Genomic DNA, 27,268 nt, shown 5'->3' with positions numbered 1-27,268 from the left:
CAAACTATTTTACTTTGTGGGATGAATGCAATAGTATTGCATCAAAAATATTTAGGAAGGGGATTGAAAGGGGGCGGCCTTGCATAGAAAGTACAAATTCCAGGGGTATCTATATCTTTCCCTAAACTATATTTGTGGGACTGGGACATTCACCTAGGCGTCCATTGTATCACCTTCTCAATTTCAATGTCTCAAAAAAAATGCTTAGTAATAAAAATAATTCAACATATTAAAAATAGAGTAATAATCCTAAAAAATGCTTAGTAATAAAAATAATTCAACATATTAAAAATAGAGTAATAATCCTAGACCCTCCCACAACCATATGTGTAGAACCCCAAAGGATCACCATTAAATTTGATACAGACATCTAAAAAAGTTATTACATGAATATGGGACTTGACTTTTTTAGAAATTTGTCCCAAATTTAATAGTGATCCTTTCGGGTCCTACACAAATAGGTGTGGGAAGGTCTCATAGGATCATTACTCTTAAAAATAAGGAAAAGTATCCCGCCCACGTTATTGGCTAGATTTCACAAGGCCATATCCAACAACCAAATATTAATATGATTTTTAAATAAAGCTAAAACCCAAGATTCAAATTAATATGATTTTTAAATAAAAATTAAAAACAAAAACAAGTTTCATTTTTGGTCCTTGGATGAGATTAGTTCAAACTTAACTATCAAAAGGTGCTTGTGCACAGCCACATGTGAACGCAATACAAACCCTATAAATAAATCAATGCTTTTCAGAAGGAACAGGAACTACTATTACTTTTATTGCATACTTTTACATTCATATGATACTAGCATCCCAATGTATCAGCACACCTTACAACTTTTCCTACATGAGCCATAGTAATCTGGGGTTCCTACCATATAAGCCGGATTCTTTTGGCACTCCCCTAAGGCTGCCCATTGGGCGCATAGATCATCTTCATCTGTGCATTCAACGTTAGATGATGAACGCTTGGAAGGAGTATCGAAAGACCTTACATGAATCCATTTAGTTGCAGACCATTTCTCTCCTTCAATAACAGGGCAGCTCCCATGAAGACTGTTTTGATCAGTTGTAGCATCAGGATGAAGACTGAAGAATAACAAGGCATCCCCTTTGTTGGGTTTCAATGCATAGCCTCTTTTCGCACAATCTGACAATGTATCATCCCCGAGTTGGATCTCTTTGGCCTATGAGGAGAAATGGCAGCTCAGTACAAACAAGCATGGCACCAAACATTGCTAATTTCTACAAAGGGGACTGTATACTGTGAACCTCACAAGCGTAAAGAATTTATGATCATGTGGGAGAACCGAGCAACTCAGTACCCAAAAGTATGGCACCAAATATTGCAAATCTTTTCAAAAGGACAAGTATAATGTGAACCTCATGAGGGTATAGAATATTTGGTCATGAGAGTCAGCACCATCCGATCGATCAATTGTTGGATGGTAAGAGATAGGGGCCCATGAGAACACTTTATGGCTCCAAATGGTGTACGTCCCTAATGACTATAAATATCCTATGGTCACCTCAGGGTTATCCATAATCAAAAATATTTTTTGACTCAAGGAAACAGAGAGTTGTGTTCATACACTTAAAGAAATGAATTTAAGACCACCCTTTAGTGAATTTTTTTGTTTAATAAATGCAAGGGAAATTGTTTTTTAATCTTTCATGCTTTCGTTCTATTCTTTAAAGTTCTGCCAAATTTCCGTTTTTTATTTTTCCCAAGTGTTTCTTTAAAACTAAAAATTAAAAAAAAAAATCCACTAAAATTGCCTCGTTGACAAATTATCTACAATGCAATTTCTCACTAAAACAACAGCAAATGAGAAAAATGGAGGGTAAGAGTTCTTCACCTCTGAATTGGGGAATACAGTCTCACCACCCTTTGTGACCTGTGACAAATACATGAGAACAGTCGCTATGCGGTGTCCCCCAAGCTCTTGATTCGCTTTGTCATGGAAGTAATCATAATGTGGCTCGTATTTCTGGCCATGTTCATAATGCAGTATTTGTATGGACTCACCATTTTCTGGAAAAGAGAGACCAAATAAAGACAATTCAAAGAAATATATTGCATTTCAAAGGGGAGTTATTACATTCCGTATATCAATGGTGCTAATTACCATTACTATGATGGTGATATTCTTAAAAATATAATAAATACATAACGAAACAAAAAAAACTATAAAATGTTACTGAAAGCAATAGTATGATGAACCATATCTTCAGAATCTATCAGCAACACAAACTTAGGTTAATCTTCATGATCAAAACTGCAAAATGATGGCTTCAGAAAAGAAACTACATAGTTACCCTTTGGAAGAAAGGTCCAGGCTGCAATTCTATCCTCGATCCTGGCAACAATTTCATCCTTACAAGACAAAGACAATAAATTAGAACAGTGCTATCCAGTTCTCTAGTTTCTGTTATTTTAAGAACACTAGCAATCAATGAAACTTGAATGAGCTCCATAATAAAATGGTAAAAAGCAAGTAATTAGAAGGGAATAAAATCAATCCCAGCAAAAAGTAAATTTGTTATCAATGCAATGAACAACTGAACTTGAATGAGCCCCATATTTTTATGATAGCTCCTAGATAAAGCAGAGAATCTTTGATAGTGTAGCAATTGGTGAATTGAAAATAACAAAATTTAATAGTACCTAAGAATTCGAAGTTCTAAAAATTTAAGTTAGTACACTAATAAAATTAGGTCATCAGATATCACATGGAACTTCTGCAATTTCTGCAGTCACTGTACCATTAATACTCATTTGAGAGGCAGATAGTGGAGCTCGGAAGCATTCCAAATGAAGGGAATAAGACCCTTTCTAAAGATCCCACAAATAAAAGATATTTTGAGTATTGGTTTTAGATTTTGTTTGTTTTCACCTTTTTAGTGAAAAATATCAAAATAATATAGTACATTCTTACAAAGAAACAAAAAAATATTTCCGAATCTTTACAGTTTCGCAACAATGCGGGCTTATATATATATACGAGAAAGATTTTGTACGCCCATGCGTGTACTGCTACAGTGAACGCCCACGACCCAAATTGAATCTGGGCCGATCTGACGATCATGGAAGTCCAGTAGTGTTTGAATTTTAATTTTTTTTTTTTACAAATCCAAATCACTTGAAATTTTAGACATGTATTCTTCAAAAATAGGTGAATCTACGAAAAAATATCAAAAAAATATATTACATGAAATAAATAGACCAAAATACCCCCAAAAAGTTTTGGGGGTATTTTGGTCAATTTGTTTTTGCGAATTATTTTTTTATATTTTTATTAAGTGCTCCTTGATGAGAAGAACACACGCCTAAAATTTCAAGTGACTTGGATTTGTAAAAAAAAATTAAAATTCAAACACAAAATGAGATTGTGATCATCAAATCGGCTCAGATTCAATCTGGGCCATTGGCGTTTACTGTAGCGGTCAGCGAGTGGGCGTACACAATCCACTCCCATATATATATATATATATATATATATATATATATATATATATATATATATATATAGAAAAATTTTATATAGGGCCGACACTCTAAACAATCAAATCAGAGCCCACCTCAAAAATTTCACTAGAAAGGTGGTTTTGATGCCCAAATATCCTCAGATTGATCATCTCAACATCAAGATGCATGGACATGAGAAAAAAATGGATTTCAAGTTTTGGAAATAGTGCATCTTACGATGCATTTTTGGACTATCAATTTTCAAGATTTTCAAGTTTTCAAGATCTGCTCAATCTACACTATTTTTGAAGCTTTAAATTTTATAATTAAAGATGAAAACATATTTTAAAGCTATCACAAAGATTTCCAGTATTGAAACCACACTTCTCGACAAGGTGCACTTTACTTTGATTGTTTAGAGCCTCAACTCTATACAAACTGAACCCTATATATATTTATATATATACAAAAAGTTTATATAAGTTTGACATCTTCAAATGCAGAATTAAGGTGCACTTCTAGAATCCATCGAAAAAGGTTGTTTTGATGTTGGAAAAACATCTAATTGAGCATCTCAACATCGAGATATATAGTTATGGATAAAAAAAAGGGATTTCAAGTTCGGATTACTTCTAACCACATCCTTTTGGGCCTACCCCTTGCCATTTAGGTGTGGCACCAATAGGCGATAAGATGAAAGCAGTGTTTAAGAAAGGCTAGACGGGTCCAAGGTGGCTTGGGGGGTCCAGGCCGCCCAGCGCCTAGGCGGGCGCCCTGGTGGGTCTAAGGCGGCTTGGGGGGTCCAAACCGCCCAGCGCCTAGGCAGGCGCCTAGGCAAGCGTCCAAAACCTGGGCGGCCCAGTCGAATCCAAAAAGGATGCCCAGTCAAAGATGCTTCTAAGGAATCAAAATCTTATAAAATACCCCCCAATAGATTTATAAACCATCAAAAATTAAATCTAATATCAATAGGGGGATGTTTTGATCAATTTTTGTCAACTTTGAAAAAAAATAAAATTTCCACCTCTGGGCGAGGCGCCAGCCTAGGCGGGTTCCGTACCGCTTAGGCAGGGCGCAAGCCTTGGGCGGCCGACCGCCTAGGCGGGTTCCGTAACACCTAGGCAAGGTGCGGCCCTGGGCTGGGCGGCGAGTTCCGTACCACCTAGGCGGCCTCCCAGGGACTACCGCCCAAATTGGTTGCCTAGGCTTGGGCGATGCGCCCAGGCCTTCTGGACCGCCTAGGCGCTAAGCGGTCCGCTTTTTGAATCACTGGATGAGAGAGAGTAGACTTAGGTGGGCTGGCCATGTGTGGCGCCGACCAAGTACAGCACCTGTTAGGACGTCGAAGGTGCGAGTTATTTCAAGTGGTTTACTTAATGATAACATATTCGCTAATCTTTTTAAAGTGAATATTGTAAATCAGTTTGTCTTGGCTCCTCAATTTCTAAGATAGTAATTCATCACACCATTCTCTATGTTAGGGACCATTGACCAAGCACACACACTTTAATATAGTTCCGAGATTAAGTTGATTATGGAGATCGGACTTAGCGGGTCTCATTTAATATTAATGTGGGAAGCCGATTATGATGCTCAATTCACCCAGTTTACCACTAAAGATATATGTGCACCCCTTGTTATACCCACTACTGAATCACTGATAGCGCAAAATCATGAATCAAAATCAAGGGAAGCATGCAACAAGAAGCTTAAATCCATACAAGGGGTAACGAGTATCCTCAATTAAGGATGGCTATTGAATATCACATGTGAGAATGAGAGAGAGAACATGGATATGGTGAAAGAAACATGGAGCTATGGCATGGGAAATGTCAAGCATATATGGGTGGAGCAATTTTGGAACAGTGAGGGCTAGCAAAGTCAAGGTTGTACAGATGCTAGGAAGCGTTTTCCCTTACTGTTGTACTAAGGTAAATCTCAGAAAATTTCAGTCAAGTATACTCAAGGAAAACCAAGGTTTAAAACTATGCCAAGATAAGAGCATAGTAAACTATGCATGTAGGCAAACCATACAAGTGTGCAAGGATTGAACAACAACAACTTAGGAGAGCATATGGGATAGTATTGGTATACCTTGCTGTTGTTGATCAAATTACAGCTAGAAGGTTGATGTAATGGTGAAGAAAATATGATGTTGAAAGGCTCTTCAAGTTGGGCTCCAAGGTGCTCCATGTCTAAAGGGCGCTTACCTCTTCTCAATCTCTCTCTTTTCTTTCTTAGGGGACACTAATGTTTCCAAGGAGGGGGACATGCCTCTGTTCTAAGTTTCTATTCTCTCACTTAGGTTATGAGAAAATCAGGGTTTGAAACCTTGTACTAATAGGAAGGTGTGTGGAAGCTCCATGTGATTGATTATGAACTATTAATTACGAGCATCCAAGGGTGAGAGTCCTAGCCCTTCATCTCATATAACGGCTATCATGTGTGTTGATGAGGTTTGCCACACATTTATCTCCTCCAAACCTAGTTCCATCCCCAAATTTCCCTCATTTAATATGCATTTCAATTTGAACTTTGAAAACCAAAGTTAATCAAAGTGAGATAAATTAGGTGGGCGTCCCACCTCCTCATTTCTTCTCTCTCTAACTTTATAAAATTCAAATTCGAAAACTTACGTTTCTCACTCTTATTCAGCAAGGCTTCAAACTTGTTGGGTCATCATAACACACACATGTTGTCATAAGACAATGATGTGTTATCATAACACAAGTGTTCAGACATGTAACCAATCAAATTTTCCCACATAAAAGATGGTTAGAAAACTTTGCTTCTCATTGGATCAAGCTCCATAAATTGTGAAAAAGGGCAAGTCCTGCAGGTCACTCGCATGTGCAAGACCTTCACACATGCAAATGCATATAACAATATCACACAACTTGATATGTCTAAAACCAAACAAGGACTAAAGCACACACCACCCAACACTGCCAACGTCATCCACACATAAGCAGTGCGTGGTGATGTGGCAGCCACACGGTCCTGAACCCTATTTTGATCAAGCAGTTTGAAAAACCTCAATTTTTCTCTTAGAAAAATTCTCAAAAATCTCTAAAAAGTCATATTTAATCATACTCCATCAAATAAAATCAGTTTGGTGCCTAGAAAAAATATATTGAGGTATATTATGATTCTTTATAAAATGAAATCAAACTCTAAGGCATTCCACTTGGCAAGATCTGGAATCCTACATCATTTTCCCAAATTAACCCAACAAGGCCCATGTCCCACCAACTTTGTGGCAGGGGCACATGTTTGGCTTATCAAAGTTAACCCAATGGACGGCCGGACTTTGAATTTGTAGTGGATTGCAAGTGCACCTCTAAGGATGTGCACTCTTGCAGATGCAGGGGTTCATCCTCTTAACACATGTGCATAGCTCTTTCAAGTGGACCATGTCGCATCTGTATATCCACATTGTATGAGAAGGTCGAGGTCAGGGATTTTGTCTCATGTCCTCTTAAAGCCTAGTCTTCTCACACAAGGTTTATTCTCACACTAGTTTCTCGAGCAACAGACATTCCCAGATCCATACATAAATGATACTCATGCACTGGCTGACAATCATGAGAGTACTCGCACCTACCCTGACTAGAAGAGACCTTCAAACCTCTTGGTTTAAAAGCACTCCATACATATTGTATATTTCATACCAGTTCACAAAGTTTTGACGAGTCATGTCGTTCTATGAGCAAGAACTATCACAGGATGGTGGGGTAAACGCCTTAAAAGGCCATAACTCAAACACATAGGACTTGGCAAGAAAGTGTGTCACTCATCCCAAATCCCAAGTCTTAAAAAAGGGTCCTCACTAGGATGTATGACAAGTGACATTGCCAACTAAGCTGGCTGCCTAAATATCAAGAGGCTGACAATTATTCTCAGGAAGACTTTAATTGCTTGGAATATAAAATACAGCAGCTAAACGGAACTTTGAGGTCAATTATTGGGCTTGACCTTCTACCTGTAGCGAGATCATTTGGGACTAATAAGTGATTTCAAGCTTTGTATCCCTACAATCGTGCCTCTTTGGAGATCATACTAGTATATAAATTGCACCCAATCTTATTTCTCTTGCCTCATTTCTCATTTCATTAAAATAAAATTCCTCCCAACTATAATTAGTGATATCCTGATTTGAGTTACAAGCAGCCTATGATATTTTGGAAAATTGGTGCTCCTTTACTTCAACGTCCATACGAGAGGAGATGCCGTGGAAAGGGGGGATCGGATTGTCAGAAAGAAATCAATGAAATGAAGTCCAGACTGATAATCGGTGGGCCCACTAGTTGAGCAGCAGGTCCCATACCTGTGGTCCAACAAACATGACAAGGATTGGTTCAGTGCATGACTGGCTGGTTTAACACATCTAGATTGGAACCTACTAGTCCTAGCCCTACTGAGAACTTCGGTACCCTTCTTATTTTTCCATCAATTTCAGCCATTTTTGGGGGTGGTTTTTCTGTCTTTTCCAGCATATATATGGGCATTTTCAATAATTACACTTAGGTGAGTTTTAGGGTATAAAAAGTAAGTTTTTACTTTTTAGAGAGCAAGTTTGGTTTTTGCTCTCTCTCTCTCTCTCTCTCTCTCTCTCTCACACACACACACACACACATGTAAGCTAAGAACTTGCTAATATTCGATCCAGTGTTCAAAATTCAGCTACCCAGCCACCTAGGCAGCCGGTCGCCTAAAACGCCTAAGCATAACCTAGGCAGCTTGCGTCTAGGCGCCCGCCTAGGCGTTACAGTTATGGAGGCCGCCTAGGTGCTACCTCTACACAGGATGCTGAGGGTATGCCCTTGGCTACGGTCAAAATAGTAACCCACAAAACCAAATCCGTGACATCTAGATAGACAAAACTCCCCAAAAACCTCTATCTTGTGATTTATCTAAAGATTGATAAATTTTCTATTTTTTCGATTTCTTTCGTATTCAAAGGCAATGCTTTGTGGTAGTTTTCGGAGCTTCTAGTAGTCAATAGTAAGGACTTTTGGCGATCTAATGAACAAGGTTTGGCCTGACATCGTTTCCATTTTCATAGTTTTAGAGCATTATGCCATTATGATATTCGAATAAGGGTTTTGCGTTTTTTTTTTATAACATATTATGCTTTGAATCATTTTATTTTTCCTTTTTTTAACGTTTTTGCCTTTTATGATATATTTACATGCTTGTAGTTGAAAGATTGACTTTTTTTGGGATTAATTGATTATTAACTCATTTGGACGATGAAATTGGTCCACTATCGAATCCTTTTATGAATAATTGGTTCTATTTTTTTACAATATGTGATGTTTAGATATCCTATTAGTTTTGTTTTACTTTTTTGATAGTTTGACATATTTGTAGATGGAGTTTTCTGATTTGGACTTATATTTTATGGTTAGTTATAAACTTGGATGAAATTGATATTTTGTGAATATTTGATATCCAAAACCAAATCTTACGGGTATTAATTAATAAATAATAATTATATTATAGCTTTTATCTTAATTAATAGTCCCTACCCGTCCCTGTTTGGCAGGCGGCCAGGCCCCCAAAAAGCCTAGGCGCCTGCCTGCAATTTTTTTAACATTGATTCGATCACAGTACTCTAAAATCAATTTAGAGAACACCAAAGGTATATTATATACAAATTCATCAGGTTTTCATTCACAAAATTGAGTAAACAAACTTGCAAAATCAATGTTTTGAATATCTAGTGGATGAGATTTTGAATCCTTAATGGAATGAAATCTATCATTAAACAAAATAAGCTAAATAAGAGCTAATCCTAATCAAGCTTAAAACTAGTTCACAGCCCAAAGAGAAGAAGTGGGTGTCGAATAATTTAAATTGATTTCGAAAGGTTTTCACAAGTAATTCCGGGGTTTTGGAAGTTAGTGGGGTATGAAGAAATTAAGTTTATGATTCCTATATGTGAAATTAGGGAAAGAAAGAGGAAAGAAGGGAAAGGAAAGAAGAAAGGAACGAAATAAGGAAAGAAAAGGTCAGTAAAAGGGAGAATAAAGGAAGAAGAAAAAGGGAAAGAAGAAAAGTAGAAGGAAACCAAGAAAAAAAAGAAAAGAATTAAAAAGAAAAAAAGAGGAGGAATTGATGAGTACAATGGAGGGGAGGGAATTTGGGAGGTGCTACTCAAGCCTTCTCTGTCTCCTTCAATCAAGATTTCAAGGAGCCCTTTCTAAGGCTTTCTATCTTCACAAAATTCTCTAAAATAAGCAATCTGTGGGCTGGACATCCTTCTATCTTAAGAAAGATAACTTAAAATACCCCTAGGTAAAAGAAAATAGTTAAATGATCAAACTGCCCCTAAATTATCTACAACACCCAAAACACATAAATACCCCCAATATAACTAAAATACTTAGAAGTCAAAATAATGCTCGTTTTCACTATAAAATATAAAAAAATAAACCCTTAATCAAATAATTGAATTAAATTAGTCCACTAGAAGGCTATGATACACTTGTCAATGAATAGATGTAACGTAAGATCACCACTCACTAATCTTCGATTATAATACTCTAAAATACATTTAGAGAACACTTTAAATTAAACTAAGGGTCAATTATCTACAAATTCGGCAAGCTTTCATCGACAAAATTGGGTAAAAAACTTGCAAAATGATGGAGGGAAACATTATACTTATTTTTAATTTTTATTCAATTTTAAACGATGCATATTTTGATTTTAGTTTTAGGGTTTAATTCTAGGGTTTTTTAGTTTCTAAGAATTTTAGGGACTTCTTAGATATTTTAATTAAAATTAGGGAGTTTAGTTTCAAGTTCTACGTAAGTTAGGACATTTTGGTCAAAGTTAATTGCATGGACAAATATTGTCCAAAACAATCATTCTTCAACCCACCCATGCCCTTATTTGTATTGAAAAATAATTGTTTTGGACAATATTTCTCCATACAATTAACTATTGACCAAAAAGTCCTAACTTAAAAGTCCTAACTTAAATATAACTTGAAACTAAACTGCCTAAATTTAATTAAAATATCTAAAAAGTCCCTAGAATTCCTAGAAACTAAAAAACCCTAGAACTAAACCCTAAAACTAAAATCAAAATATACATCCTTTAAAAAAGAATAAAAATTAAAAATAAGTATAATTTTTTCCTCCCCTCCATTTTTTAATGATGGAGGGAGAAATTATACTTAGTGTTAATTTTTATTCAATTTTAAAGGTTGTATGTTTTTATTTTAGTTTTAGGGTTTTTTAGTTTCTACGAATTTTAGAGACTTTTTAGATATTTTAATTAAAATTAGGAAGTTTAGTTTCAAGTTATACTTAAGTTAGGACCTTTTGGTCAAAAGTTAATTGTATGGACAAATATTGTCCAAAACAATTATTTTTCAATATAAATAAGGGCATGGATGGGCTAGAGAATGATTGATGTATTCCTCTTTAAGGAAAGAAAGATTTTGTCTTGTAACAGAACCCTAAGGATTGACCCCTAGGTGGGAGTAAACCCAACCCTAGGGTTTCTCCAAATTGTGTGCTTCTTGCTGATTTTTCTAGGTTTCTTCAAACTCTCCTACATCAAGTTCTCCTACATCACAAAATCAACACACAATTTTAGAAATTTATTTAATATCTAGTTGATGAGATTTCAAATTCATAATGAATTGATATCTATCCTTAAACTAAATCTCTGATTATTAGCTGATCCCAATCCAATTTAAAATTAGTCCATAACCTAGAGAAAACAAGAGGGTGTAGAATTTAAAATTGATTTCAAAAAGTTTTCACAACTAATTCTAGAGTTATGGAAGTTATTAGGGAATAAAAAAAAATAGTTTTTTATTTTTAAAAAGCGAGATGAACATTTAGTAACTTCTAAAGTGGATCATATAAAAGCCAAATACACTTTTTTCTAGTTAAGAAGATGGGACAACCATAATGTAAAAACTATAAGGTTATCCTAGGGAAGACTTTGACCATGCAAGACAAGCTCCTGGTTATGGATTTTTGCATTAAGAGATGGAAGAGGAGCAACATTAATGGGTGTTCAAGAGTTGAGTGGTGGAACTTAAAAAAGGGTTAAAATAGACTTATTTAGGAATAAATTGATGAAAGAAGGAAAATGAAATTCTGATAACAAAGTTAATGTTATGTAAAATTAGATGGTTGATTGTACAAAGAAAGTGGCAAAAGAAGATTAAAGAGAATCTAGAGCGAGTTAAATAAACTTGGTGGTGGAACGATAAGGTTCAAAAGATATATGCTCATGCTAGGGCATTCCCCTAAAGCGACGCGTTGCACCACCTGGTGCAGTGAGAAATAAACAAGGGTTAGCTCGGGTGTTCCCCTGAACCAACGTGTTGCATCAATACCCGAGTGCAATAAAAAATGAGCAAGGGTTAGTTAGGGCGTTCCCCCGAAGCGTTGCGCCGCAACAACGCCTGGCTACAGTGATAAATAGGCAAGGGTTCCCGCATCATTATGGACGAGAGCAAATAAAGAAGCTAGTCTAAGAGAGTAGGATCCGTCTAGCCATATGGAATGTAGGTACGCTAATCGATAAGAGCGTGGAGTTAGTGAATACAATGAGATGCAAAAGAGTTAACATAGCTTATCTACAGGAAACTAAGTGGAAAGGGGGAATAGCTAAAGAAATTGATAGATATAAACTTTAGTATATAGGAAATGTTAATAATAGAAATTGCGCAAGTATAATAGTAGAGAAAGATTTAAAAGATAAAGTAGTTAATGTCAAGAGAGTAAGTGATTTGCAAAGCTATGTCCTAGGCTCAATTCCTACTAAGGATATGGGTCTTCTCCCCACTAACTCACCTAAAAAAAAAAAGAGAGAGTAGGTGACAAGATCCTATTAATCAAACTCGTGTTAGGAGAGGAGATAATTTATATAAATAATACTATGTCTCACAAGTAGGACTAGAGGATAGAATTAAAAGACAATTTTGCGAGGACATGGATGTAGCAATCCAAAAAATACCAAGTGGAGAGAAGATCTTTTCAGAAGGGGACTTAAATAGCCATGGAGGAAAAGATAATAGAGGATATGATAGGGGTTTTGGGGAAAGAAATGAGATGGGTGAGGCTATCTTGAACTTTTCTATGGCCTATGACCTAGCAATAGCAAACACCTACTTTAAAAAGTGAGATGAATATTCAATAACTTATAAAAGTAGATTGTATAAAAGCCAGATAGACTTCTTTCTAGTCAAGAAGGTAGATCGACCATTATGTAAAGACCGCAAGGTTATCCCAGGAGTGAGTTTAACCATGCAACATAGGCTCGTGGTTATGGATGTCTACCTAAAGCGATAGAAGAGAGAGTTGAACTAATAGGTATCTAAGAACTAGGTGGTGGAATTTTTTTTTAAAAAAAAAGAGAGAACACAAACTTATTTAGAAATAATTTAGTAAAAGAAGGAAAATAGAATTCTGAGCACAAAGTTAATGTTATGTGGAATGAGATGGTTGACTGTATTAAGAAAGTGGAAAAAGAGGTTTTGGGAGAAACTAGAAGAAAAAGAAATTTTAATGAAGAAACTTAGTGGTGGAGTGAGGAGGTTCAGAAGACTATTAGCAAAAAATAATCATCTTATAAAGCATGGCCATGTAACAGAAATGATCAAAACTTAGAAGAATACAAAAATGCTAAGAAAACACTAAGAAAATAGTAAGGCTAAACTTAAAGCATATGATAGTCTATACAATGAATTGGGGACAATAGCAAGTGAAAAAGATATCTTCAGACTAACAAAAAAGAGTAAGAGGAAGTGTAGGGATCTAGATCACATTAGATGCATTAAGAGTGGATCCTGGAGAAAGATGACGAGATCGACGTAAGGGGGAGAATTTATTTTCAAAAATTATTAAATAACGAACACTATGTAAACACAACATTAGGAGGAATCTTTGGCATAAATGAGAGCGGAGGTTATAGTTACATTCGTAGGATTAGGATATCTGATGTGAAAGAAGCTTTGAGAAAGATAAAGATAGGAAAGGCTTTAAGACCAAATGGTATCTCAATAGAGGTTTGCAAGTGTAGGGGAGATTGGCATATGCTAGCTTACCAAGTTGTTCAACAAGGTGTTGAGAACAAAAAAGAAAACCAAACAAATAGAGAAAAAGTATTGTGATACCTATTTATCAGAACAAAAAGGACATACAAAATTATATGAGTTATAGAGAGATTAATCTTATGAGCCACATTATGAAATAGTAGGAGAGAGCGGTTGAGCAATAACTAAGGCGTGACACGAGTGTATCAGAAAATCAATTTGATTTTATGTCAAGGAGCTCAACTATCAAAGCCATTTTCTACTTAGGCAAATGATTCAGAAGTTTAGGGCAAAGGGAAAAGACCTCCACATGGTCTTTATTGATTTAGAGAAAGCATACAATAGGGTACCACGAGATTTAATTTGGTAGTTGTTGGAAAAGAAAGGAGTCACCAGAGACTATATTGACATAGAGAGATATATACGAGGGAGTAATAACTAGCGTGTGGACAACTAGTGGAGAGAAGTGAGTTCTCAGAGACAAGGGGCCTTCATCAGGGGTCAATATTGAACACATATCTCTTTGTTTTGGTTATAGACATGTTGACCAAGCACTTTATAAGATGAGGTCCCATGGTGTATGTTGTTCGCAAATGACAATTTTGATCGAAGAGACCAAAGATGCACAAAGTTAGAATGTTGGAGGGATGCTATAGAATTTAAAAGTTTTAAAATTAGCCGAACTATGACAAAATATATGAAATGCAAGTTTAATAATAATAAGAATAGAAATGAGGATACAGTTAAGATTGATGGTCAAGAAATACCTAAAAGAGATTGTTTCCAAGATCTAGGGTCAATAATCAAGGAGAATTGAAAGATTGAGGAAGATGTCGCACATAGAATTAAAGCTGGATGGGCTAAGTGGAGATGTGCATCTCGAGTTTTATGTGATTGCCGCATACCATTGAGACTGAAGGGGAAGTTCTATAACGGTAAGCCCAACCATGCTTTATGGGAAGGAATGTTAGGTGGTCAAGAAACAATATAACCATAAGATGAGTGTAGTTGAGATGAGGAAGTTAAGATGGACGAGTAGCAAGACAAGAAACGAGAAAACTTAAGTGTGGCTTCAATAAGTGATAAGATAAGGGAAGTAGACTTAGGAGGGCTAAGCCGAGTGCAGCGGAATACAACACTGGTTAGAAGGTGCAATTTGGTTCAAGTGGAAGGCTCTAAAAGGCTAGGGGAAGGCTCGAAAGGACATGGATAGAAGTAGTGAGAAAGATATGATGACTTTTGGTCTTACTGAAGGTAAGACCCTTGATAAAAAAAGAATGCAGGATTATGATTCATGTAGACGACCCCAAAGCATTGGGATAAGTCTTGGATGATGATGTAGTGGGCTCCTTGCACTTTGGCATTAATATTGTAGGTACTTGCCTACATGGTGGATATGGTTTTTTTTTTTTTTTTTTTTGTTCTTTGTTTTTGTTATCTTATTTTATTTTCTATTGTTTTATACTTCAATGGAACTATGGAAAATATCGAAATATGACCTCTTTTCCTCACTTCTTCATTTATGCCTCATTGCATACTCGTTTGTTTCCACTATATATCATCCCACCATGAACAATATGCTAGGTATTGCTAGTATTGCAAGTATCTCAAGATCTGCTCCTGATCTATTCTCTTGCCATGCATATAGCACAGGACTCATTTTCAAATTTGTATATATTCGTGTCTGGAAGCTCCTATTGTCCATTGGCTATTGGGCTTTTATAGGTATTGATGGACGCACATAAAAATATATATCTTTACATTGGTTTGTCGCAGTCCGGCCCGTCATTCCTCCCACCCCCAGCACGACTCGCCCACTAGAATTAGAGAATGTTTCTTTCACTCGGGATGAATAGGATAAGACTCTTCTTAATTACACAGTTGGCATATATGGCACACCACAGTAACCGTGGATGATCTTTTAGCGAGGGCATGTGCTACATGAAGAAGGAAGCTGAACAGTTGGCTGCCAAGGAGGCCTATATATATATATATATATATATATATATATATATATATATATATATATATATATATATATATATATATATATATATATATATATATATATTAAGATTTAAGAAAGTAGGTTTGAATCCATTACTTGAGGAGAGGCTGCATGAGAGCAACAAATAATACAAAATATAACGAGGAGCATCTATTGAAAGAGAAGGTATTTAGCCTAACCTCTCAGCTGGAGCAACTCATGTCTATACATTGGGTTGCTTCACCAACTTACTATGATTTCTCTTCTTGCTGCTATCTCGGACAAACTAGTGCCACCCCGGTTCATCCTCGGTAGTCCCCTAGTGGACATGGGGAGACCAGTGCAACCTCACCCTACCACAGATGTATGGAGGATGACATGGCCAAGTAGGGACCACGGGCCCTGGTTCTATGATTTTTGCATGGACCCCATGTCCATTGTTGCTTTTCCATGAGGCTCCTCAGATTTTCTCGTGGCTATAGCTTTTTGGGGGTGGTGTTGCACCATGGTTGGGAACAGGTAGCCCGATGGTTAATTTACGGATCTTTTTTGTGCTTGTTTGGTTGGGTAGTCTTGGTTGGACTTTAACTTTTTCCCTCACTCTCTCAAGGACAATTTCTCTCACTTTAGCTTTCCCATGGTGAAGGGCTCCTATGATGGTGATGGAAGCTCTATCCCACTAGACTACTTTATGAATCTATTTGGAACCACCACCACCCCCTCTTTTCTCTCTCTCCCTCTATCCACCACTTTTTTTGTTTTTCTTTGTTTTTGTTGTCTTATTTTGTCTTCTATTGTTTTATACTTCAATGGAACTATGGAAAATATCGAAATATGACCTCTTTTCCTCACTTCTTCATTTATGCCTCATTGTATACTCGTTTGTTTCCACTATATATCATCCCACAATGAACAATGTTTTAGGTATTGCTAGTATTGCAAGTATCTCAGGCTCTGCTCCTAATCTATTCTCTTGCCATGCATATAGCACAGGACTCATTTTCAAATTTGTATATATTCGTGTCTGGAAGCCCCTATTGTCCATTGGCTATTGGCCTTTTATAAGTATTGATGGACGCACATCAAAATATATATCTTTACATTGGTCTGTCGCAGTCCGGCCTGAGATACTTGCAATACTAGCAATACAAACTAAAGAGGGGGTGGTGGTGGTTCCAAATAGATTCAGAAAGTAGTCTAGTGGGATAGAGCTTCCATCACCATCATAGGAGCCCTCCACCATGGAAAGGCTATAGTGAGGGAAATTGTCCTTGAGAGAGTGAGGGAAAAAGTTAAAGTCCAACCAACAGCACAAAAAAAATCCCTAAATTAAACATCAGGCTCCCTGTTCCCAACCATGGTGCAACAACCCCCCCAAAAAAGCTGTAGCCACGAGAAAATCTGAGAAGCCTCATGGAAAAGCAACAATGGACATGGGGTCCATGCAAAAATCATAGAACCAAGGCCCGTGGTCCCTACTAGGCCATGTCATCCTCCATACATCTGTGGTAGGGTGAGGTTGCACTGGTCTCCCCATGTCCACTAGGGGACTGCTGGGGATGAACCGGGGTGGCACTAGTTTGTCCGAGATGGCAGCAGGAAGAGAAATCATAGTAAGTTGGTCAAGCAACCCAATGTATAGACATGAGTTGCTCTAGCTGAGAGGTTAGGCTAAATATCTTCTCGTTCAATAGATGCTCCTCGTTATATTTTATATTACTTGAAATATCATTTTTTAGATTCAAATGCAAATCGCTATACTTGGACACTAGGGACTCGTTTAGTTTGTTGCTCTCATGCAGCCTCTCCTCAAGTGATGGATCCAGACCTACTTTCTTACATCTTACAATATATATATATATATATATATATATATATATATATACACACACACACACATATATATATACTGTTCAGCTTCCTTCATGTAGCACAGTTCAGCTTCCTTCATGTAGCACATGCCCCCGCTAAAGATCATCCACGAACAGTAACTCTGTGGTGTGCCGTAAATGCCAACTGTGTAATTAAGAAGAGTCTTATCCTATTCATCCCGAGTGTGTCATATAAATTATCCTATTCGCAGTCACTGTGTGTGTGTGTGTATATATATATATATATATATATATATATATATAGTAAGATGTAAGAAAGTAGGTCTGGATCCATCACTTGAGGAGAGGCTGCATGAGAGCAACAAACTAAACCAGTCCCTAGTGTCCAAGTATAGCGATTTGCATTTGAATCTAAAAAATGATATTTCAAGTAATATAAAATATAACGAGGAGCATCTATTGAAAGATAAGATAGTTAGCCTAACCTCTCAGCTAGAGCAACTCATGTTTATACATTGGGTTGCTTGACCAACTTACTATGATTTCTCTTCCTGCTGCCATCTCGGACAAACTAGTGCCGCCCCGGTTCATCCCCAACAGTCCCCTAGTGAACATGGGGAGACCAGTGCAACCTCACCCTACCACAGATGTATGGAGGATGACATGGCCTAGTAGGGACCACGGGCCTTGGTTCTATGATTTTTGCATGGACCCCATGTCCATTGTTGCTTTTCCATGAGGCTGCTCAGATTTTCTCGTGGCTAGAGCTTTTTTGGGGGGGGTGTTGCACCATGGTTGGGAACAGGGAGCCTGATGTTTAATTTAGGGATTTTTTTTGTGCTTGTTTTGTTTTGTGCTGTTGGTTGGACTTTAACTTTTTCCCTCACTCTCTCAAGGACAATTTCTCTCACTTTAGCCTTCCCATGGTGGAGGGCTCCTATGATGGTGATGGAAGCTCTATCCCACTAGACTACTTTCTGAATCTATTTGGAACCACCACCACCCCCTCTTTTTCTCTCTCTCCGTCTATCCCCCCCAACCCCTCCCCTCTTTCATTCACTCTCAGATGGGAGGCTCCCTCTCACTCTTACTCTCAAATGGGCTCTCTCTCTCCCTCTCTCACCTCTCTTGAACTGCCATAGTGGTCATGTTTCTTACATAAGACTTCACTTGTCTTGTCAGAATCTTTTTTTTTTTTGCATCTCTTTACACATATAATCTCGACATTTTGCGGATCTTTTGTATATTTTTTGCCCATGTACTTTCTTTCATGCTTTATCCTCCCCCACCCCTATCATATATTTGAGGAGCGTTTATTAATTGTATGCAGAGAGGGAGAGGGACGAAAGCAATGAAGACTTAATGGTGAGAGAGTGAGAGTGGGAGGTGGAACGAGAAAGAGAGCCATTAAAGTTAGAGAGACTTGATGGAGAGTGGAAGTGGGTGGGTAGGATGAAAGCAAGAGAGAGGTGGGTGAGTAAGAGGGAGCATGGAGGGACAAGAGTGTGTAACAGAGAGAGATTTTGGGACGTGCACATTTGAGTGGGATGAGAAAGAGGGAGTGTGGGTGGATGGGAGATAGATAAAAAGAGAGAAAAATTGATTGAACCTTAATGGAGAGATAGAGGGTGGTTGGGACGAGAGAGAGAGATGGTATGGGTAGATGGGACGATATATAGAGAGAGAGAGATTGATTGAACCTTAATGCATAAAGTGAGGGTGGGTTTGGGGCGAGAGAGAGGGAGGGAATATGGGTGGATGGGATGACAGTGAGAGAGAGAAAGAGAGATTGATTTAGTGGAAAGAGAGGGCGGGGTTTGGGATGTGAGAGAGAGAAGGTGTGGGATGCAAGCATTTGGGTGGGAAGAAAAAGAGAGGGAGTGTGGATGGATGGGACACGAGAGAGAGAGAGGGGGATGAGGAGAGTGTGGGACGAAGAGAGGGAGTGAGATTGAATGAACCTGAATAGAGAGATAGAGACGGTGGGGTTTGGTAGGAGAGATAATATGCGGGTGGGCCGAGGAAGAGAGTGAGGGAATCACATAATGGAGAGGAAGTGTGAGTGGGTGGGACGAGAGCATGTGAGAAAGAGAAAGAGTGAGAGATTGAACCTTATGAGATATTGACCCTTATTATAGAGAGAGAGTGAGAGAGAGATAGAGATGTGGAACCTTAATGGAGAGGGGTGGGTGGGGACAGAGAGCTGAAGAAAGGGTGGGAGGGTGGAACATGTGAGAGAGGGTGAGAGGAAGAGAGGGAGAGAGAGAGCCATAATGGAGAGAGGGGGTGAGGGCGAGAGAGAGGATAGGCAGGTGGGACAATCGAGAGAGGGCGGAAGAGAGGGGGAGAGAGAGAGAGCCCTAATCGAGAGGGGGAGTGAGGGTGGGTTGGGTGAGGGTGAGAGAGGGCGGGATGAGAAAGAGAGCGCGTGCGAGAAGAATTATAGAGAAACCTAATGCAAAGAGGGAGTAAGCAATAGACAAAGAGAGGAAGAGAGAGAGGTCGGGATGAGAGAGAGTCAAATGAAGTGAGAGAGAGAGATGGAAAAAGGTGTATTTCTCGACACTCATATTTTTTTTCTTAAACTCTTGTCCAGGGTTATTTTTACATTCTTACGCTATGATTGGCACGGAGGACAATGGTGTACATGTTGATGTTTTTTTTTATGATAACGCAACCAAGATTTTAGATGATCCAGTAGAGGAGGCTAGAAGTACTCCACTATGGCAATATGTATCCGTTGTTGGTAGTTTTCAAAAGGGATCCAAGGGAACAAAGAAGTGGACGTGTAATTTCAATTGTAGAGAGGCACCTTTTGCAGGGTCATATGTCTATGTGCAAGCTCACCTCTTAGGGATATCTCCTGGGGAGGGATCTAAGGGAATCTCATGTAGCCCCAATATATCCAAAGATGAAAGAGATGTTTAAACGTGAGGAAGATGAAGCACAAAGATTGTTTCGGAGTAAAGTACACATTCGAAATGACGTAAGAGTGTTCAATGGATACCGTGTTGTTCCCTTAACATAGTCGGAGAGAACTGATGGAAAAGCGAAGGACAAATCCCAAGCGAGAATCGAATAGTTTAATGTTCAAGGGAGGGACATTCTAGATGCACTATATTTTTATACCCAAGGCATTCCATTAAATGTCGCAAGAAGGCCCCGATTTCATGAAATGGTTTACACTATTAATAACAGTCCAAAAGGCTGTGGCACCCAAATTTGAAAAGCTTAGGACAACCTTGGTTGACAAGGAGAGCAATAGGATCGATCAGGCTTTGAGTGCATTTCGAAATGAGTGGGGAACGTACAGAGTTTCAGTTGTGTCCGATGGTTGAAGTAATATTAAGAACAAGTCACTGATTAATGTAATTGTTGTATCAAGTGGCAAGGTTGCTATACAGTCTCAACTACTCCTCAGTTGAGAAGTCGAGCCAATTTATTGCAAAGGCCTTTTCAAAGCTATAGAGTCTGTTGGACCGTATAAGGTAGTCCAAGTTGTCACCGAAATGCCGCCAACTGTAACGGTGCAAGTACGACGTCATCCCATATTTTTTGGTCAGGTTGCTTGGCTCATACACTGAGTCTTCTCATGAAAGATATAATTGATAAAATAAGAAAATCCATCTTTCGCTTTCATTAAGAAGCATTGCAAGTATGCGAAACCGGTGGTGAAGTACATCCATAACCATACTAGGTGCCTTTACATTTTTCGCACGTATTAACCTTGAATTTCTTAAGGCTAAGAAAACTTAGGTTTCGGTATCACTACATTATGTCAAGGAGGTTCATGGAAGTGAAGTTGCCTTGACGTTCCTGGTGTTGGGGAATGAGTGGGAGGGTCATAAAAGGGGTGTTGTAGATACTATATGTCGCTTGGTCTATGATATTATGGATGACAAGTTCTAAAAGACAAATAAGTTGATATTGTGTTTTACGAGACCAATATGGAAGACGATAAAGTTTGTCAATAGCGACAAGGCCGACGTTGGAGATGCACACGAGCATATGGATATTATGCTTAGCGAAATTGCAGTTGCCCTATATAACGATCCTGTGTTATTCCAAAGAGTGAAGATTTTAATTGTGGCTCATTAGGACAAGTCAAATATTCTATTGCATTGTTTGGTGCTCCTTCTCAATCCTAGTCACTATTCTCGAGAGTGGTTAGCTACGCCAAACTCTTAGGGGGGAAGGAGGATGAAGCCCCTTTAGGATCCAGAAGTTTCTGCCAATTACCTTGCACTATTGAGGTATTATTCCAAATGATGCAAAAAGGGGTAGGGTGCGGTAGCAAATTGGTGATTTTGAAGGCAATAGAGGGGTTTTCTCACTAGAGGGGTTTTCTCACTTCCAACATCTATCGCCGATCGGGGTACTATGGAAATTGTATTGTGGTGAGACATGTATGGTGATGGTACTCCTGAATAAGGGCACTTGCAGTAAAGGTGTTGTCACAAAGTGTCAATTCTTCTTGTGCGGAGAGATATTGGAGCACATACAACTAAATACATAGCGTGAAACAAAATCGGTTTAATGCGGAACGTTTAGAGTCATTAGTAATAACAGGTTATTGAGCATATTACAAGCAGATTATGAAGCCAAATACAAGGATTGCGATTCTCATCTTGAAGATGATCACCTCGAGGACGACATAGAGGCTTTGGCAGCATTGGACATGTGCCTCGATGTTGATGATAACAAAAGTATACCCAATGTCTTACCACCTTCTGAATCTTTCACTCCCCTAGGTACTTCGAGAGAGGCGCTCAGTACTCCAAGAGACATCAATGATCTGGCAATTGAAACCACCTCCGAGAGTGGAACAAGCCAACCTTCCCCTAGACCTGCCCCTAAAATGTCTCCAGCCTTCACCTATAGCCACCCCAAGAGTGTCTCCATCAAGTTCTTATGTCACACATAAAAGTTCTTATGTCACACTGAATCTCCTCCCTGCAGCCCAAAGGGGCGTAAAAAGGAAGAAATTGAAGCCACACCCCACCCCCTCCCCTTCTTTCTATGGGGCAATGTTCCCATTAGTGTGGAAAGAAAGTTGTGTATTGAGGCATTGTATCATCTATTATTTTATTGCACACAATATGTAATGTTCAACTGCCGTTTAATGTCGAAATCTCTTTCACTCTCTATCCATGTGTGTTATTTTTTAATTCATGCAATATGTAACTCCTAATTCTGTGGCTATCTATCCATGTGTCTGTTTGATGATTGATTATAAGGGGGTTACAGATCTCGATTGCCAGATGGATCAAAACTAGATCCAAACTGCTTTTCAACCAAATTGCCATGAATCTCGATTCCAATCGGGGTGAAAATCAAATCCAAACAGATTGTAATCTTGTTTTCAAACTGGTATGTATAAAGATTCCAAATGCATTGAAATCCTAATTCCAAAGAAGTAAGAATCTCGATTCCATAAATAAAGGAATTTTGATTCCATATTCGTAAGTTCCAACTAGGTCGGAAACTTGATTCCAAGGAGCTAAGAATCTCGATTGCATCTATGTAGGATTCTCGATCTATGTAGATTCCTAAAAATAGGAATCCCCCACATTACTGTTGAAAGGACATCAATTCTGAAAGCATGAATCTTCCTGCTGGCGGCGATTCCACAATTCCTATTCCAAATCGATTTGGATTTGGAATCGTTTCAGCTAACTATGTGCAAGGCAGAGGGTTGTAGTCATTGAATTGAAATTCTAGCAGCGTGCCTCTTTAATTGCTTTTCTACTTGCATTTTACATCCTCAGTCCTATCTTTAGCCTATAGTTCATTATTGTGAGCTATATATGGTTTAGGATGAATTAAGAAATCTTAAGGCAACACATAGCTTCAGGATTCATGGAAAGTAGCTAAGATTGATGGCCAAGAAATACCTAAAAGATAGTACTTTCGATATATTGGGTCAAAAATCTATAAAAAGAGATTTTATGTGACTGCCGCCTACCAATTAGAGTTGGGTGAGTGAAATGGAGATTAACAACCAGAGTTTTATGTGACTGCCGCCTACCAATGAAGTTGAAGGGGAAGTTCTATAGGACAGCTATGAGACCAGCATTGCTTTATGGGACGGGATGTGTAGTTGAGAAGAGAATGTTGAGATGGATGAGTGGCAAGACAAGAAAGGATAGAATATAGAAGAAACACATACGAGGGAACTTAGGAGTGGCTCCAATACGCAACAAGATGAAGGAAAGTAGACTTAAGTGGGCTTGTATAATACAAACCTAATATAGCACCCGGTTAGGAGGTGCAATTTGGTTCAAGTGGAAGGCTCTAAAAGGGCAAGGGAAAGGCCAAAAAGGACATGCATGGGAGTAGTGAGAAAAATATGGGGACTTATGGTCTCACTGAAGGCATGGCCCTTGATAGAGCATAATGGCAAGACAAGATTCATGTTGCCAACCTCAAGTAGTTGGGATAAGGCTCTAATGATGATGATTATGCAGGCGACACATCAAAATCATCCTTGACTTTTCAAAATTACAATAAATAAGGTTTCTACTATCCAAGTATTAGCATCATTTTTAGAATCTGAAAGGGCTAAATGCTGAAACCCAGAGCCACAAAATGAATTAGCACATTTCTTGATGCATATCTCCAATTGTTGAAAAATAAAATGAAAGAGCACATGTTCACACCTAGGTAGAAACTAGCTACCATGCTATCATATCCAAGCAAGAAAAAAATAGTTCTCTTATATCATAGTGTTCAATTGCGTACTTCCACAATTCACCACTAGGACAACACCATTAACACCTTGTAACTTGAGTTCTCAATGAGCCATGAAGCATACTGATATTTACAGTCAATCCATCCGTGAAATAAAGTTTGCTACATATTGATGCTTCAACAACATCCTTAGTTACATAAAGTGTATTGCCAGCATTGTCAGTTACTCACCTGCCCTCTTTAGAGAGCAGTTTGAAGTGGGGGGAGGAGGAAGGTTGTAAGAATTACACCTATGCAACAACCTATGTATGGTTATTCAGGGTATGGTAATCAACAGTCCTTTTATTCATAAAAGACTGTGCCCAGAATTTTGTACCTCACAAGAAGGAGACCAGTGTATTAAAAGGCACCTCCCTTTGATGCCTATGCGGCACCTTGATACCCCAAAGGGTAATGTCACAGGTTAAACAACATACCACTGAGCTGTGGAAGCCTACTCAAACTACACTATAGTGGAACCAATCACACATACAATTGAACAACAACAAAAAAGGAAACACTACAATATAGGAAATTCAGCAAAATGCTTCTGATAATTATGTTGTATTCACATCTAGAGATGAGCTTCAGTAAACTATAAGAAAACAGATACCCAGTGCACTCTGATGTAACCATAAAAAAACTACAGCATGCTGAAGGAAATAATACTTTGTGCTTTTCTTACAAGTATTCTACTTCATGGTTTTTCATAACTTAGGTTGTCATCACAAATAAACGTGCCTACAAAGCACGAGTTAGTCTTCAAATATAAAAACAAAAAACACACCCCACTGCTCTTTTCTTATGTATGACAGCAACATAAATTAGGTGCTCATGATGACAAGTAACACAAGTTTAGCTAATTCGTGACCCATGAAAGATTGATACCTTAGTATATGAAATAGACATGCAAAATATTCATATGGTAGAAAAGCAAGCATCACATACCTGGCCCTTGCTCAAGAACATCCCAGAACTTGTGCGGATTTCACTCATGACACTCTTCCCTGACTCATTATCTGCCACCATAGACTTTTCAAGCTTATCACGTGCCTGTGCACAAAACGGCTAAAATGTTAGAAGAAAGAAGCAATCACGAAATCCATCATCTGAAACTTGAAATATTGATGGGAAATAACAGTTTACCAGAACAATGAGATGGTCACACTCCTCATCAGTTAGAAAACCCTTGTACAGGAAGGCCCTATTTTAAGAAAGGTAATTGTTCCGTCAAAAGGTAGGGTAGAACTGCAGACTCCATAAAGCGTCATAGGGACTAAAACTGGCATGAACATGCAACTAATTTTAGCCCCTCTAGATTTATAACGAATGTCTTGGGAACAAATGATAGCTCTTACCCAAATATGGCTCTTAAGCAAAAACTATATGATCATAAAAAGATGGTCAGTATGTTTTCAACACAATTCCCAGGAATCAGGATACAATTTCTGAGATCCAAACACGCATTTTCCATTTCCCATTTCCAACTACTCAGACTCCTAAAACATCATTCAAACAGGAAATAGAAGAGAAAATAAAGATAGACATATACACAGATACATATACATACATACATAATTGCAAATACTGAACAAGCTCATAATGGAATAAGTAAAAAAAAAAAAGGTATGACAGCAGACACTGAAAAAGCTCATAATGGACAAAAAAATTAAAAGAAAATAATGATTGCACCAACTGACCTGGGACGCCATGTGAGATGACTCACACGGGTGGGGTCAAAACCATTAGATGAACGGCCCAACTGTAAAATGGATTCATGTGATGCATCTTTCGTGGTCCTCAGTTTCATATTATAACTGCATAAACATTTCAAGTGTTTCATAATTCATTGTAAGACCACCGGCATCCCCTTTATTCCAGTAAATAATTAACTTCTCAATTTATCAGCCAATTACTCAAAAAATTTCATAACGAAAGAGATGGGCTTCTCGGAATAAATTGAAAAATAATAAAAAAAAAATTTAAGAACGAAATTGGATTGAGATGAAACTCAACACAAAGGTTAATGATGGATGAAACAGAACAGTAAAATCAATGATCTTGTAACGTGATCAGTCCATTTGATATGAGATTAAGCATGAACAAATCAGATACTCCACTATTACATTTGAATCATAGCTCTAAAAGCAAAGAAAAAATTATGAATATTACTTAATTTTTCTTGACATAAAAAAAAAAAAAATTCCAACATCAGGAACCTAGTTACTCATGCAACCAGTGAAGAAAAATTTTAACAATAAACAGATGGATTTCATTTTATAATTTAAAATATATAAATGACACTAAAAAGCAACTTTTTGGATTGAGTGAAACCCACTAAACCATTCAACAAATTGAGATTAAAGAAAAATATAAAGAACCTAAACTTTAACAGGAACATGTCCCGTTTGAGAAGAAAATAAACATGCAAAATTCAGATACTTCACCAGGACAGTTATATCAAAGCTCTAAAAAGCATACAAGAAAAATCCAAATGAACATAAATTTAAGCAACAAATGAAGCAATTCTGGATATGAAAATTCTTTTTCTTTGCCAAGGTGTATCAAATTCTCCAATGCAAAAAATTCAGAAAAATCAAAAAATAATTTTAAGCAAAAAGAAGCAAAGGAGTACCTTTCTCCATGAAATCCAGATTGATCAATAGCTGAATGGGTAAGAGAGAAAGAAAAGGCAAGAAAGAGAGAGAAGAGGAGAGAGGAAGCCATTAATGGCATTTGAGAAGCTGAGAGATAATAAGTTCTAGCATATAAGAGAAGGAAGTGTGAGGACTAAATGGCCCATGAAGATTTCTTGTGCAATGACCAAAGAGCCCCCAAATTCCAATGGGCGCAGGTCCAAATCTAGGGGTCCTCTGTTACTTGTCCGAGAAGATCAGAAGAGCAGGTTTTTCCTAAGTTCACATTTTGGAGTTTTGTTAAAGATCTTAGGTTTCGTTTTGATTTTTTTGTTATCTATTCTTTTTCTTTTGATTAACGCGTTTCTTCCTCTTACTTTTTCCTCTCTCTCTCGGCTTCACGTGATATTATGGCCATAAATTTGCCCTTTTCTCTTTTCCTCTCTACAAAACTATGGCCCGGACGGGTTGATCCAAGGCTAGTTTACCATGCCCTAAGGGTATGGCTAAACAAGGCCAAGCCGGTTCCAGTGGGTTTTTTTTT

At 37.9% G+C, this 27,268-nt stretch overlaps 1 protein-coding gene across 2 annotated transcripts; it reads right to left on the bottom strand.

Moving 5' to 3' along the window:
- Positions 1-750: 750 nt before the first annotated feature.
- LOC18432636 (putative prolyl 4-hydroxylase 7) lies at positions 751-26,834 on the bottom strand. 2 transcript variants are annotated; one of them, XM_088866481.1, is made up of 7 exons: positions 26,724-26,834; positions 25,789-25,905; positions 25,235-25,370; positions 25,037-25,141; positions 2,325-2,382; positions 1,865-2,040; positions 751-1,192 (listed from the first exon to the last, which is right to left on the bottom strand). In XM_088866481.1, exons 4-7 carry the CDS (start codon positions 25,115-25,117, stop codon positions 827-829), a joined length of 681 nt encoding a protein of 226 aa, XP_088722607.1. In that variant the 5' UTR covers positions 25,118-25,141; positions 25,235-25,370; positions 25,789-25,905; positions 26,724-26,834; the 3' UTR covers positions 751-826. The 2 variants fall into 2 exon arrangements, with proteins under 2 accessions (XP_088722607.1, XP_006842809.2); XM_006842746.4 differs by having other exon boundaries at positions 25,235-25,292.
- Positions 26,835-27,268: the final 434 nt, after the last annotated feature.

This window comes from Amborella trichopoda, chromosome 5 (assembly GCF_054954075.1).
Source record: "Amborella trichopoda isolate Santa Cruz 75 chromosome 5, AtrichopodaSantaCruz75HAP2 v2.0, whole genome shotgun sequence".
Lineage (NCBI taxonomy): Eukaryota > Viridiplantae > Streptophyta > Magnoliopsida > Amborellales > Amborellaceae > Amborella > Amborella trichopoda.
Note: the sequence above shows the minus strand (reverse complement) of the source record. Positions and strands in the feature narration are given on the sequence as shown.

Bases quoted from the DNA above. Each gene is read 5' to 3' on its own strand.
- LOC18432636 (XM_006842746.4), bottom strand. From the start codon at position 26,824: ATGCCATTAATGGCTTCCTCTCTCCTCTTCTCTCTCTTTCTTGCCTTT. The intron at 2,041-2,324 runs GTAACTATGTAG...TCTCTTTTCCAG, and splicing joins CTGGACCTTTCTTCCAAAGG to AAAATGGTGAGTCCATACAA. The intron at 1,193-1,864 runs GTGAAGAACTCT...TTCTCCTCATAG, and splicing joins CTGTATTCCCCAATTCAGAG to GCCAAAGAGATCCAACTCGG.